This window comes from Cherax quadricarinatus, chromosome 67 (assembly GCF_038502225.1).
Source record: "Cherax quadricarinatus isolate ZL_2023a chromosome 67, ASM3850222v1, whole genome shotgun sequence".
Lineage (NCBI taxonomy): Eukaryota > Metazoa > Arthropoda > Malacostraca > Decapoda > Parastacidae > Cherax > Cherax quadricarinatus.
The window spans coordinates 18380386-18393282 of NC_091358.1; the positions used below are offsets into that span (position 1 = coordinate 18380386).

At 41.9% G+C, this 12897-nt stretch overlaps 2 protein-coding genes across 2 annotated transcripts in view; both read right to left on the minus strand.

Annotated features, from left to right (window-relative positions):
- Positions 1–6451, minus strand: part of LOC128706291 (uncharacterized) — a 91539-nt gene extending 85088 nt beyond the window's left edge. The window contains exons 1-2 of the mRNA XM_070099467.1: positions 6410–6451; positions 5450–5549 (exon numbers count right to left, since the gene is read on the minus strand). Of these exons, the coding sequence (XP_069955568.1) occupies positions 5450–5549; positions 6410–6451 (142 nt within the window). The remainder of the gene's footprint in view (positions 1–5449; positions 5550–6409) is intronic.
- A 1322-nt stretch (positions 6452–7773) lies between these two features.
- On the minus strand, positions 7774–8756 carry LOC138854708 (uncharacterized). Its single transcript, XM_070099468.1, has 3 exons — positions 8726–8756; positions 8326–8471; positions 7774–8231 (listed from the first exon to the last, which is right to left on the minus strand). Exons 1-3 carry the CDS (start codon positions 8754–8756, stop codon positions 7821–7823), a joined length of 588 nt encoding a protein of 195 aa, XP_069955569.1. The 3' UTR covers positions 7774–7820.
- Between the last annotated feature and the right edge of the window lie 4141 nt (positions 8757–12897).

A 12897-nucleotide genomic window follows, 5' to 3' on the forward strand; every position in this document is an offset into this window, starting at 1 on the left:
GGGATTCAGTGCACATTCCCTGTGGCACACCCGGCAGATGCCTCGTGAACGACAGCTTTGGCTCTGTCGTGAAGATTCCTGGGAACCCGCGACTACTTGTGACATTGCTGATATCGTGGGGGTGGGAGGGCGCCTGCTGCGGGGTGACGGGTGAAGGACAGCATGGATGCACGGGGGATGAGGGGTGGGGGAGTAGCGAGCGGCGGAACTTGTAATTGGTGGGGCACTAAACGGCAACACCCTTGGTCAGGAAACCAACTCAGCTCGGTTTCGGCGTTCAACAGGGCTGTAAAGCAGCTGCCCATGCAGCACGAGTATATATCATAAACATGTCCTATGAAAAAGCCTTGGTCAAATTGGACTTTGCCAATGCTTTCAACTCAGTCAGAAGGGATGCTGCTCTCCAAGCAGTTTATAGAAACTTCCCTTCCCTTTATCCCTTCACAGAATCGTGTTATAGTGCTTCTTCCAAACTACTGTTTGGGGACCATGAAATTGACTTGTGTGAGGGCGTGCAACAGGGGGATCCTCTCGCCCCCTTTCTATTTTGTTTGGTCATCAAGGAAGTCACGGAGGCACTCTCCAGCGAGCTCAATATCTGGTTCCTGGACGACGGTACCCTAGCTGGCACAACAGAATCTCTCCTGGAGGACATCAGTAAAATTAAAGACATGGAAGAAAGCCTGGGCCTTTCTTTAAACCCCACCAAATGTGAAATAGTTTCTACCAATCAACAGATGATCCAGAATATTAGTGCCATTTTACCAGGAGCACGAGCCATTGATCCAGCCAATAGCACTCTCCTCGGTGCTCCTCTTGGGTCCAATGCCATCGATCTGATCCTAGGAAAAAAAGTCTCAGACCTCCGGACGATGGAAAGCAGGATGAAAGACTGACACACACGATGCCTTCTACCTACTCACCAGGTGCCTGTCAATCCCAAAACTTACCTATTTTCTGAGATGCTCCCCAGCCTTCAGCAGTCCAAAACTCAAGGAATATGACTCTCTCCTGAAGGCCATGCTAGAGAGTGTATTGAATCTTTCCCTTGACGATGGACAGTGGTTGCAAGCCTCACTTCCGGTCAGGCTTGGAGGGCTAGGAGTATGCAGATCCTCCCAGATTGCTCTACCAGCTTTCCTATCCTCTTCCATTGCATCAAACGAGTTGATAAGACAAATTCTTCCTGACACCCTCAGTGACTCAGCAGGAATAGAAGACCCTAGCTATGCCAGTGCCATCACCGAATGGGAGACTCTTGCTGCTCCAGCACCAAACTCTAGTGCAGCACTGGCTCACAGTCAAGCTGGGATTACCCAATCGCTGAAAAGGTGCTTGCCAACATGCTCAGGGCTGCAACATCAGATAGGGAGATTGCCCGTCTCCAGGCTGTGAGTGCACATCACTCCGGGGACTTCCTCCAAACAGTTCCCATATCGGCAATGGGAACGCGACTCGACCCTAAGACCCTCCGTATTGCAGTGGCTCTGCGCCTTGCTGCCCCAATTCACACAGAATATATGTGTATTTGCGGCGAAGTGCAAGCAGACCAATACGGTCTACATGGTCTTAACTGTTCCAAAACCAAGGGCTGGCATGCAAGACACAATGAGGTCAACGACATCATTAAGAGAACCCTTGCTACAGCTGGATACCCTGCCGAGAGGGAGCCACGATCACTTGCAGCAAACAATACCCACAATCCAGCAAACCGCCCAGACGGGATCACCATCTATCCTTGGAAGAATGGCAAGCTCTTAGCATGGGACTATACCTGTGTGTCCACACTGGCTGACACCTATATCCATCACAGTGTGGGGCGGCAGGGAGGAGCTGCTGACCACAGGGAGGAGTACAAGGTCAGCAAGTACAGGGACATTAGCCAACAGTATCAATTTGTCCCAGTGGGATCAGAGACCTTGGGATCATGGGGAAAAAATGCCACACGTTTCCTTAAAGAATTGGGTTCCAGACTCATCGACACCACCAGGGACCCAAGGGCAGCCACTTTCATGTTCCAGCGCCTCAGCGTCGCCATCCAGAGGGGAAATGCTTGCTGCATACTTGGCTCACGTCCAGCCTCGGAGGAGCTGGAGGAAATTCATGATCTTTGATACATTGTGCCATTGTATCCATGTTTATGTTTTTTTCTGTAAATGTATTTTGTTTATTAATAAATGTTCACATAGAATAAAAAATATATAGGGGGTGGTAGGAGAAGAAAATATTCAAACAGCTCCGGGGAGAACCTTGAGTTTTCCCTGAGGTACGTTTATTGTCTTCTCTGAGGATGAGGGTCCCCATTCCAGCTATAGAGGTGGTACTTCCCTATATATATATATATATATATATATATATATATATATATATATATATATATATATATATATATATATATATATATATATATTAGACCGTTATTTAGCACGAGTTTATTTGGCATATATATATACATAGTATATATATATATATATATATATATATATATATATATATATATATATATATATATATATATATATATATATATATATATATATATATATATATATATATATGTGCTCCCATTCCTTCGAGAGAGAGAAAGATTTTTTTTTCCGGTCAAGCATGGTCAAGGAAGACCATGGGTAGATAGCCGAGCAAAATGTACACAGTAAGCCTACATGACTAGTTTCCATAGTTTTCCTCAGAGGGCAAACCTCTAGGTGGGCATACCCAGCTCAGCTCGTACCATGCCTGCCTCCCTCTCACTACAAGACCGGTCGTTTACTAGTCAACAGCTACCCTCCAGGACTGGTTCGGTACACCTGACACTGTCCACTGTGAACCTTATTACTCCAAATAAAGCCAATCTTGTCAACAGCCGTATATCTCACCTACCTCTCCGCTACCCGACAAGTTGCTAATTCAACCCAAGAAGCCTGTAAAGTAGCTTAAAACAGAGATAAAAAAAAGGGGGAGGGGAAAGAGTGAACAAGCAAGGCTGGACCTCGTATTCAGCGATTACCTCAAACTCCGCTTCTAACGCCATTCTTCTTAGTATTGAACTGAAGCAGCCACTGGCTGGCTAAATATTTCCTCAGTAAAAATTCCCAAAAGTTGAACAAATGTCTTGCTCTTCAATTTATCAGTTTTGAAAACCATTTATCACAATTCCAAGTTACACGAAAAAAATTGTGAATAGACAAATTTGCTTCACAAATTAAAATTAATCAGTACTATACTGGTCGCTGGGAAGCTACACAAGCTAATTGTCCCAGAGAATTTCTCTTTAAGTTGGTTTCAAAGCTGGTGTTTCTTAAAGGAAGATCGGAATTAATTTAGAGGAGTATGTGTTCTATTCTGCCATTTTTAATTGAAAAAAAAAACTGGGATATTAGTGTCCGTGTGGTACTTGTGAATACCAAACCCGATTCGCTGTATCTTTTCAACGCTAATACTAAACTGCATTATAAATTCATGCCTCAGTTTGCACTTGTCTTTTCACATGCAGAGACTGAAATACATCTTGTTTTTTGCTTCTCAGAAATGGCGTAATGTTACAAATAAAGAGTTGCTTGATGCACAATTGTAATAGATATGAAAATTAAGAAGAGAATTGTATAGCTATGTATGAGTTATTAAATATTAAATGACACTCATGAAAAAATTAAATAATCATTGTGAAGTCTTACTCGACCTGTAACAACTTCAGACAGTATTACTCAGGCTGGCTCCTCCTCAGGAAAATTAATGAATAGAAAAAGAAACAATTAACAAAGACAAACACTTTATTATTTAGTAATGCAAAGATAAAACAGTGAAACATGAAGGTGTATCCTACTTGAAAGAAAAATGAAAAATATAAATGATATCTGAATCCAATGCTAATATGTACAGTTAAACTGGGGTGGCTGGTTGCTGTTGACACCGTCTGGTAGAAATTGTAGCCGTTGATGATGATGTGGGGGGGGGGTCATAGGTGTTGATGACAGCCCAACGACTAGTTCTTCACAGAGTCTATAGCCTTGAATAGTCAGTCCAGATGACAGGAAAGCAGTTTCTTTACCACTGCAAAGATGAGGGTAAGTTGCCTGCTGTTGCCTGCAATTAATCAGGTAGGTAGATCAAAAAGTGATGTCTCAGGACTTTTTTTCAGTCCGTCTCCTTCAACACGTTTCTTTGGTTGGCAGATGACCCGAGCTGTCATTCCAAGCTAGAAAGAGACAAAGGTTACCCACCGCTTAAGACAGTGGTTCCCAAACTGGGGGTAAATTACCCCCTGGGGGTAATTTAACCATTTTTTGGGGGTAATGGAGGGGTGATAGAAAAAAAGTTATGAATTCTGAAAATCAAGAAAACAATGCGGTACCCGGTATGAGGATTATTGTTAACTTTGTCTTAGTATATAAAGTTGTAAAGTAAACCTATTATAAGTAAGTAATAAAGTTAAACCAAATAACAATAAACATCAAAAACTAATATACAGTATTAGAAAAGAAGAAATATATAGCTAAGTGTGTGGAAACCCAAAAGTATTTTGACAAGTATGCTTCAGGACAAAAGTCACTCAGTAGCCCAGATCGACCTGTCCAGTACGCGTCACTCATTTCCTGAGGCTGCCTCTATTTCACACTGTCAGTTTATCTGTGAGCATCAGCCGAGGTAGACATAAGCTGGTATGTATGTGTACTGCCCTGTGCAGTATATAGTTAGTATTTACCCACTGTTACTGTGAATTTGTAGCTATTATTAATTTTATATATAATGTATGTGTGGTTCTTACGTTTTCAATGGTTTTGCTAGGATTAGCAGAGTATGCGAGGCTGTATACGTTCACGTTTAGCCATATATATCAATAATAACAACATTTTGCGAAAGGGGTAACATGCTTTATGTGGCATGTTAAATTCGGTAACAAGCTGAAAAAGTTTGGGAACTCCATGATAAGTACAATGCCTAAAAGAAATGGTGATTATCTAAAAGCATAACATGGAACTTAAGACTGAAAGGACTAAGTTTATTATTGGTCAAAAGTGAAGCTTTCAACCAATAAGTCAACTAGAATAGGAGCAGGCTTTTACTTACAGTTGTGCTGGGAGCTGTGAGTCAAGTGATTACTGTTTGGCAGGAGCCCCACACGTCACCTTTCGGGGTGGGGAGAAAGGGGGGACACATAAAGGGAGCTAGACTGACCCTACCTTAACAAGCAGCCGGCAATCAAACTATCGTCACCATATACACGCTCGCTACTCCTATCTGTTGAACTTTTCCCTCACAATCATTAAAAGATGTCTTTACTTTTAGATAATTTATCAAAGGCAATGTTTGTATGTCTACAAAATTCATGTGGAGGGAACAAATGGTAGACAGGTGGAAATGAAGACTGGAGTAGCTGAACACATCTGGAACAGCGTACAAATGGTAAATACCTGAGACGGAGCACAGATAGGAGACAGCTTGATCTTACCTACTTGGAGTTCGTTGTCGGAATCCTTGGCGAAGTAGCTGAGGATTGGAGAGTTGTTCTCACCGGCGTGAAGCAGCCGGTACCTGACACACACAGTCACCTGTAATTACACCTGACACTGTTATCTGGTACTCAGTGTTTGCTGACATTAATGTCTTGGTACGACAGATAGCTGAGTGACACCAATGATTAAAGTACTCTTGGCTGCATAACACCCGTGAATGAGCAACTGACATGGAAGAATGTAACATCTATGACTGGGTGACACCAATAGCTTGGTGACAATTACAAGTAGGTGATGAAAATAACTGGGTGACAGCCACAGCTATGTTCTGCTACACAAATTGTGGATTGCTTTGGAGAAAATTATGTAACAGTGTTTGATAAAGCATCAAAGCTGATGAAGTTAACATTGTGACTGCTAGTGACTCCATATTAATGTAAAATAGAAAAAGAAATCTTCACCCATGTACAGTGTCAGAAAGAGAGGACGGGAATGACACCTGAACTACACTTGAGAAAGTGGGAACAATCCCAGTATTGTACCTAGGAGTAGTAAGAATAACCACTGTACTGTACCTGAAAGAGGATGCAAACGGCCTCTGTACTGTGTTTGAAAGACTGCAGCAACATCTTAATTGTACCTAGAAATAAAGATCTGACCCATGTACTTCATGTACTTTATCTGGAAGGGACCAGGAATAACCTGATTACTGTTCCTTTGATAGGGTAGACGTGACGCTTGTACGTATTGGTTTTGAGAGACGGCACCAGGGATTACTGTACCATTCCTCGGAGAGGGTACAAACTAACTCTGTATTTTGCTTGATTAAGGAGAGAACTGCCTCTGTTCAGTACCTGAGAGAGGGTCGGAATAACTCACGAATTGTAACTGGAAGAGAACGTGAACATTCACCAAACTGTACCAGAGAAAGGGAAGGAATAACCACTGATCTGTACCTGGGAAAGCTCGGGAACATCCACGTGATCAGCGTCTAACATGGCGTCGACTGTAGCCAAGTCGTCCGTCTGGAACCTTGCCACAGTCACTGGGATTCCATCTGGTGGATTTATTAAACACATGACTAGAGAAAACCAGGGTGAAAAAACAGAACTGAAAACCTTAACGCTATCGTATGTGTAGACAGTAGTATAAGTTGGTCGATCTAGAAACACTGCCGGATAATGACCATGGAAAATGAGATAATGATGGGGTCTGTATGACCTTAGGGCTAACAGGGTAATTGTTTAATATGATTAATCATGCCCCAAGGGGATAGAGAGACTTATTCCTATACATTAATAAGTAGGTACATAAAGTAGAACAAAGGAATCAGGTGTGCAGGTGGCAGATTCCGGGATAATGAGTGTGGAAAAGAATGTGATAATGGGTGGTCTGCATAAGCTCAGGTGCTGTCAGGGGGTACAAGATTTAATATGTTTAATCATCCCCCCCCCCAGGGGATAGAGAGATTTATTTCTGTGTAATTACTAAGTATAAGAAGGTAGGTAATGATCACTTCTGACTCCCCAAACTCAATCACTCTGATAGATGGGGGAGGCAGTACAAAAAAAGGATTCAGGTGAGCAGGTGGGCAGATTCCCAGGATAATGAGTGTGGAAAAGAATGTGATAATGGGTGGTCTGCATAAGCTCAGGTGCTGTCAGGGGTACAAGATTTAATATGTTTAATCATCCCCCAAGGGGATAGAGAGAGAGAGACTTATTTCTGTGTAATTACTAAGTATAAGAAGGTAGGTAATGATCACTTCTGACTCCCCAAACTCAATCACTCTGATAGATGGGAGAGGCAGTACAAAGGATTCAGGTGACTGGGTACAAGCTTGCCATCTCCGAGGGAGTCCCCCCCCCCCTTCCCGGGGCTGCGACTCTCTGACGCGACTGTTGCTACTTCACAACAACACTGCTGGGTTTAAAGAACGCGGTAATGGATGGGCAGCTGGTCCCCCGAGGGAGTGTTGCTCGCCCGTCCGTACCTCAGCAAAAAAAAAAAAAAAGGTTCTTCCGGGTGCTACGGTAGTGTTTATTCTTGCCAGCTGCTAGATCTTTCCAGGTGGGGGAAGCTTAAAGCAGTGAGAAAAGGTCATCTAGGGAAGACCTTTGTGCTGATAGAGCTCTTATAGGAACTTTGTCATATACATTTTCCTCTCAGATGGGGAGAGGCTTAAGTGGCGCGATATTGTTTATATATATATATGTTTAGACTAGAGAAGATAGTAATATATAGTTATATGTAAATAAAAATCAGAGTTTGTCAATATTTTTATTAATTCACATACAAAAGGGCAAAAAAAGCTGTGCAAAGTTTTTTAGCGCGAGCAAAGGGGCGAAACTGAGCGAGTTTTACTGGTTAGACTGAATGACTGCGCTCCTCCTGTTCACTTTCTGTAAGATTGATAACCTCCCGCTCGAAAATGATTTCCTTTTCAGGTACATCAACATCTGCCTTTACTCCACCTGCCGTCTTTACTCCACCTGCCGGCTTTACTCCATCTCCAGCATTTACTCTCACGTCGGGGGTTTTCCATTCCTTCTCCGACTGACCGTCAGGGTGCGCTTCAAGGTCGCCAGTTTGTTCAGCACCTGCCGCGGCAGTGACCTCAACAGAGTCATCAGATTGAGCAGTATCGAGCGTAGAGAGGTCCACAACGAGGTCATCAGACTGACATGAGGGAAGGCTCTGCGTTTCATCGTTGTCGAGATCTGGTTCTTTCTTCATAGGCTCCTCTATATCAGATGAACTGATCCCATCTTCCACAGGCTGTAAGTCATAAAGAGAACATATTTATCACTTTCAAATAAAGGAGTGGGACTCGTCTCTAATCTACCAAAGGAGGGAACATAGAAAGACATACCCTTTCCTGAGGAAGTCTTTGTTTGCGTTTCCTGCTATCATCACAATGACACCGCTTTAGGAGTTTGAAGCCGATGTGTTTCTTCCCTTCCAATCTACCAGCCGATAAAATCAAAACTTTACAAATTCTGACTGGTCCAGTGAAAACTGTTGAAGAAAAAAAAGGAGACTCAACTTTAAAATTATTATAAGTCTCTTGCGCTCGTTTTGTTTCGTTAATATTCAAAGAGAAGTATCCAATCTACCAGCCGATAAAATCAAAAACTTTACAAATTCTGACTGGTCCAGTGAAAACTGTTGAAAAAGAGACTCAACTTTAAAAATTATTATAAGTCTCTTGCACTCGTTGTTTCGTTAATATTCAAAGAGAAGTTTTTAGCAAAATAAAATGTCTCGCTTACCAGAATCGAGAATGTCTGCTTCCTTCACCATGATGAGAGTAAAAAGGCTATGGAGAGGTCTGCCTCTATCTTTTTGCGGGGAAGACAGCTTCAGCGGGCTCTTATATACAGCTCAGAGAGGGCCTTACCAGCCAGGGGGGGGGTATTTGGGGGATACTCTCGTCAGAGGTGACCTTCCTCACAGAGGGAAGCACAAAGATAACCTTGTCTACTTAGGCAAAATGTATTTTCACAAGGAGGTAACATTTTAAAATTCTCTCTAGCATATGCTATCACTAATCTGTCATTGATAAAAAGCGATTTTTCCGAGAAATTTTTTTTAAAAAAATATAAAGCTCTTTCTAATCCCACAAGGCTTGCTTTATGAATAAACATCATAACATATAGACCGCAAGTGAGTGAAAAATCACTTTGTGTTCTGCCAGATAAACGATATAAATATTTAATTTTATTTAGTTTAAAAATTTTTTTTAAATTTATGCCATAATTCTCTGGTTTTTTCCCGTAACTGTCAAAGAAGAAGGATAGACTATTTTTCTTGTCCAAGAGAAGAGAAAAAAAATGACCCATTACTTTTGAGCTGTACGAAGGAAGAATATTACTTACAAGCACTATGGGCCTGTCTGAGGGATAGTCATCTAATCTTATTTGCTGTAGAGCGTCTATAGTGAAACAGCCAATATATGTGACTTTATTTCCTAGGGCGGGAATTAAACTATTATTTATTTCTGCACAATTCATTTTTTATTTATGCTCGCACATCACAATGAACAGATCTATTCTGGTCGATGGATAAAACACCAGTGGTCTGAGCAAATAATAAAACTACCTTATTATGAGGGGCGGGCTTAGAGAACTGTAATTCAATTCTCAAGTTACCAGATTTTTCAATCGGGAGAGCGTCTTCCACTTGGCTGTCGGTTAAATTGAAAATATTGATGGTTCGCCCGGAGGCGAATGATTCATAGAGAATTAAATTTTCTTCCTCAATGCCCAGAGAGTTAATTGCCTCATAATATAATTTACTATAATGATGGGGGAAATCACTGCTTATGCGATAAACTGTATTATTATTAATACATACAGATAAACTGGCTAGATCCCCATGCTCAAAATATAGGCCATTCTCCTTATGTTTTCCTGCATAGGCTGTCATGGGCAAAATTACCATGAAAATTTTGGCGGGAATTACATGACCCCATGGCTGATCTATTAGGAGGCTCGTTTGATTGTGACCTAGCACATAATTTTTACTTAGAGTGCGATTAAAAGTATATATTATCGGCTTTGCGTCTAAGGCTAGAGACTTGTTCAAGGCCATATAAGCTGATGTATATGGGTACACCCTATTAAGCCAAAGTTTAGCGTAATTAATATGGAGCTGGTATGTGCTGGCATCATCGTCTGTTTTCAGAGTCCACGTTTGAGGGGATAATTCCAGCCTAATTTTTAAATCGATATTGTCAAGCAGATATTGGTCCAGAGTGGATATGTCCAGAGCCAAGGGAAAACACAGAGTTATGCCCTGTTCTTTATCATTCTTTGTCAGTATCTGCGGTTCTTTTGCCGATGTGCGGGCGAAATAGGCTGTATCGAACAATTTAGTTATACCTTCTCCTCCTTTAAAGTCGGGCAAGAGATACCCCAGTCGGGCGATACTCGGCAACTGGCTTCGTTTTACTGAGCTGCAGAGTTTAATGAATGACCAGTAATTAAAACTAGAATTTGTTTCCGTTATTTGCTCGCCCAGGAAACACTGGACACTTTTAAATAATGTGTTGGAAAATCCATTGATGAGGGCAATGTTGCTTGTTTCCCCTAGTGGACTTTGCCCATCAGCCTCTGTTAGAGTCACTCTAAATTCTATAACTATTTTGCCTAAATCTAGAAATGCTCCGGGAACTCCAGGAATTCTAAATTCTAGAAAATTATCTTTTAGTTTTTGAGAGAGAGGAAGGTTTACTGGTAGAGTATCAAAACTCTGAGTGCGAGCTATGGAACTCTCAACTTGTCTCAGTCTATGCGGTCGCGGGAATTGATTAATGACGCTGGAAGAATAATCATTTAACGGGACTTTGAGTCCGCTGTTTTCAGCCCCGACACCCGCCATGGCTAATAAGCGACTGTTTATACGAGAGAGAATACATCCGTTTTATAAGCAACTCGGCTTCGTCGGCGTTTATTTAACTTGCATTTATTCAGCCGTCGCTTAGTCACCCTGCTTACTCGGCCACCCGTAATAACCTTCTTTGCGACACCTTTTAAAGCATCTATCCCGTGAGATTTAAGAGCAGCTTTCATGTCTGTTTTTCCAGACTGATAATCATCGAGCATTTTAGTTCCAAATTCTACTGCACTTGGCGCAGCCACTCTGAAAAGAAAAGGTAAAGCTCTTTTAGCTAGTCCCGCTAAAGCCGAAAAAAATCCCCCACCTCGGACTCTGTATGGCGCGTGAAAAGTTTGTATATCTCCCAGACCACCACCCACATGGGAGGGTTTTAGGGAGAATAAACTCCGAAATTCCTGCTCAGAAGGCACTTGAAAGGGTACACGCATGTTTGGCGGTTAGAGAAACAATAACCATTTTTACGCAGAGTTGGTTCTATTTATTTATCGGTCTTACATGTAACACTACGGTAGTGGAATGACCACTTTCAAAAGACAGATTACGACCAAACTGATCTGTCATTTTGATAGCTATTTTATCTAATTTAGTTACGCATAGAGGTTTGTACATCATAGGATGAGCTCCTTTTGAATAACTCTCCTGAAAGGCGAAAGCATCCAGAATATTGACTAACTGACTACCGTATATTTGCGGTTCCACAATATCACTATATATTAAAACATAATCAACTCAGGCAGTGGGATCAGGTTTGAATGGGGCAATCTGCTTGGGGAAGGAGGTCCCCTCGGGCGCGTCACTACGAAATAAATAATATTTTTCAGCGCTGCTAAGCCCAAGCACCCGAGCTATTCTCGGTTTAAATTGAGCTTTAAATGAAGTGGCAGCATTGCTTTTTTCCCGTAAAGGTTCGCGATCTCGTCGAAACTAAAACCCTCCCAATTCCGACATCATAATTGAGTATTTTCCCTTTCGGGAAATGTGCCGAATAATTATCTCTAAAGGCTTTTTTTAAATCTGCTGTTAGCTGTCGATTAATTTCTTCAATAATATGGCTGGCATCTGTCGATAACACATCATTTTTTGGTAGAAAGTGATGGACTATTTCTTCTGTACTTATTCCTGTTTCAGTAATGTGATTTTGTATAATGTCAATACCGCATTCGGCATCGTCTCTTGTTAGAACATTGAATTTTTTGGGATACAAAACATTAAGCAAGGCTATTTCGTAGTTCAAGGATGGATTTAAAGGCGTTGCAGTAATTATATTTTGAAAGGCCGAAGCTGTATTGTCGAAAATGTCAATATTTTCTAAACTGCTCAAATAGATATATTTCCCCGGACCCCCTCTGTCCATGTTGAGGGACAGAGACAGTATGAGGCAAATACAAAATATAGACCATTATATATATTTTTTAAAGGCTTAAAAAAAACTTTAGTTTGAAGAGTTTACATTTTTATTTTTTTATTAGTTACAGCATTTAGGAATAAAATATCCACATCATCGCGCTGTCGTTTGCGTTTTCCGCGTGAAGTGACCTCGACTCCATCAGGCATGTCCATTTCACGCATGCCACTGTCTCGTTTAGTTCCAATCCCACCGGCTGGTCCGACGTCAGCACCGTTGACACCGCCGCTGCCGCTGCTGCAGCTGCTGCTGTTGCCGCTGCCGCCACCGGCACTGCTGCCACCGCTGATGCTGCCAGTGCCTTGCTTCTCCACAGACAGCTGTAGTATTTCCCGTTCTAGAGCTTCGGGGGAGGCGCCGCGTTCAATTTCCACCTCATCTAGGATGATTTTAGGTACTGCCAAGTATGGGCTCACTGACGGCACGAGCAAGCATGTCTGAATTTCCCGTTTCAGTAATATGTCTTGAAATATGTTAATGAGAGGGAGATATTCAGTGTGCCATTCATCGGCCTGTTTTCTGCTCATGCCAATGTACTGGGGTAAAATTACCCGTTTGATGTTGCCATTGGCTATCACCGCCCGTCCCAGGGACACCAGACATAATTTAAACCAAATTCGTCGATTCTGTTGCGTGTCC